The sequence below is a fragment of the Polistes canadensis genome, unplaced genomic scaffold, assembly GCF_001313835.1.
Source record: "Polistes canadensis isolate GaletaPanama2010 unplaced genomic scaffold, ASM131383v1 scaffold_98, whole genome shotgun sequence".
Classification (NCBI taxonomy): Eukaryota; Metazoa; Arthropoda; class Insecta; order Hymenoptera; family Vespidae; genus Polistes; species Polistes canadensis.
Window position 1 is genome coordinate 428,530 of NW_014569645.1, and position 2,891 is coordinate 431,420.

Here is a 2,891-nt window from a genome sequence, read left to right on the forward strand (position 1 = left end):
AAACCAAGTCATCTTGATGAACCTGATGAAAGAGTAGTCGAAGACAAGCCCAGCTATCCTGATTCTAGACCAGCTGCTGGAAAACCCAGTCGTTCCGATGATAAACCAACTGTTCCACTGAAACCCAGTCATTTAGAAGAAAAGCCAGGAAAACCAAGACGCGGTGATCAAACTCCGGACTCTTTAGATGAATCTGAAATAACACCAACACCATCGGAAATTATTTCACGTATTCCATTGAAGGAACAGTGCATTTGTGAACTCTGTACTTGTGGGTAAGTTCACTTCATTTTCTATATTAACACATGAACAGATTAATCGAGTTTAGTTTGAACTTGTAAAAAAGATATGTTTCCAGAATTTAACCGGTAAACCCTGGGACACCCTGTATGTATAAATCTAGTGTCCTACTTTCATATTAACGTGTAAGTCTTAGCATGGGAAAAGTAGGGCACCAGACGCAACCCTTTTATGGCAACTTGTTTCTTTTCGATCACCTTTCGCATTCGTATTTCTTATTCAAGGCTCTTACTAGTATCACCCAGTATTCCAAGATGACATACAGAGTATTTTTTAAAACTAAGATGATCTATATCGATAGCAAATTATCTCAACATCGATAATAATTCAAACGATCTATCCAATATACAACTAGTCTTCCTATTTTTCGCAATGTCAATCATTTTATTAATATTGTAAATATTTTTAAAATACTTTTTCTGAAAAGCTATATACCGGGTTAGATTTTAGTGAGAAATTTTAAATATATAATACATACAATTTTAATATTGAGATTAAAGAGACACACAGAGTGAGAGAGAGTGAGTGTGTGTGTGTGTGTGTATGGTTCAAAGCAACTATTGAATTTCATAATTAAAGGAAGACAGAGAGAGGAGAGAACTTTAAGCCAATTTCTAATACATGAGTGATAGGGAGAGAGAAAAGGGGGAAAGGGGGATCCTATGGCTTTGGGCTTGGTTCTTCTATAGGATGCATACCATTAAAGTTCTCATCATTTCGATTGACGCTCTCGTCTAACTTACCTGTCTATCTAACTCAGTCTATGATTAGAAATTAGAATATTTCCTAGCTTTAAATATTCAATTCACTTTGCGTGTACTATTAGCCTTATGTGTGCGAACATTTATTTTTTAATATAAATATATATATTCTTTTAATTTTTATCCTTCACAAATTTTGTTTCAATTTTTCTTCTTTTTTTGAAATTACATGAAAGTATAATATTATATATTATATATATGACTAATGAGCCTTGAAAATAATGATTCGTATACGGATCTGAAATATTTGCATTCAAAATTGGCCACGTGTGTGCGACCATGCTCTTTTTTTTTTCTTTACACCATAAAAGGTGAATCCTTCTCGAAGGTTTTCGCGTGATACGAATAAGGATTTATGGATGATGATGGGCGTTGGCTATTACGAGATTTACTCTCACTCTAATCAGATCACATTTTTCTTTTAATTTGAGTCATCGTCTATAAATATTATTATTAATAAATCTATAAAGCAAATAAATATTTTCTTAATCGTCAATAATCGTAATGCCTACATTTATTATTTATTTGTATATATTTTCAGACGTCATCGTTGTCCACACAATTTACCCCAAGATCATTTAGAAATCCCACGGGATGAACCAGTGTATATAGTTAGTTCGTATAGGGAAGAATTTGATGAGAAACACGTAGAGAGACAACACAGATACCATCATGAAGATCACCTCCACATGGAAGGTGAATTTGTAGGAGAGAGACGTAGCGATTACGTGGCCACTTATGGTGAGAGAGCACCTGTAAGGAAACCGCAAGACCATCTGAAACCCGAGGGTGAGTTTATTGGAAGGCCAAAGATAGAAGCACCAACCAGAGGTGAAAGGGCACCAACCAGAAAACCACAGGACAATCTTAAACCAGAAGGTGAATTTATTGGAAGACCGGACGAGGAAACTCCTAAGTATGGCGAACGTGCTCCAGTTGTCAAACCAAAAGACAATCTCAGACCTGAGGGTGATTTTGAAAGTATGTTACATCGTTTATTATTTCATTTATTGTTGCAGTCGTTGAGATATTTTTTTTGCAATACAAATCCTCGTCTATTGCATATTTATAAAGACTTAAATTTGAGATAAGATTTTGTCTAATTTAATTGTGCAATTATTTTGCACAGGTTTGACTACAACAGAGCTGGTGTTTACCGGGGTACCCGGCGAACGTCCAAGCCCAGTACGTCGAAACACATACACCAAGCTTGAGGGTGAATTCTTAGATGAAACAACAACTAGATCAGAGTTTATTGATCATCGTACTATCCAACGCGCTGAAATTATTAGACGTACGGATAACCTCACCGTAGGAGAGGGTGAATTCACGGTAAATATTACAATTACGCTTCGATAATTAATCTAATTAAATTGCGAACCAATTTTTATAATTGTTTTTTCTTTTCTGTTTTTTTTCTTTTTTTTTTAAATAACAGGGGACCTCCCACTTGAAAGAGGATTTCCATAAATACGATGTCGTTGAACGGGAACCTAGACGTCATCGTCCAGTTTACACAGAAGAGGATGATAGATTTTATAATAAAACTGAATTACTCGAGAGTACAACAACTACGCATGAAGAATATAAAACATTTGACGAAACTGATTATCTGAATACTACTTATATAAGACGTGATGATAATTTAAGACCGGAAGGACCGTTTGATGGGGTGTCACACGTTAAGGATGATTATATTGTACCAGCAATAACTCATAGACCTGAACAGAAAAGACCTAAGGATAACTTGAGACCGGAGGGACCTTTTGAGGGACGTCCAAGGGATGATTATTCACCAAAACGTGCTGAGAGACCAGAAGTTAAAAGACC

General features: G+C 35.6%; 1 protein-coding gene across 1 annotated transcript in view; it reads left to right on the forward strand.

Annotated features, from left to right (window-relative positions):
- The window catches only part of LOC106787301 (titin), a 22,117-nt gene that overhangs the window by 10,867 nt on the left and 8,359 nt on the right, over positions 1–2,891 (forward strand). Inside the window, exons 4-7 of the mRNA XM_014749534.1 lie at positions 1–275; positions 1,603–2,042; positions 2,191–2,393; positions 2,500–2,887. Coding sequence (XP_014605020.1) covers positions 1–275; positions 1,603–2,042; positions 2,191–2,393; positions 2,500–2,887 — 1,306 coding nt within the window. The remainder of the gene's footprint in view (positions 276–1,602; positions 2,043–2,190; positions 2,394–2,499; positions 2,888–2,891) is intronic.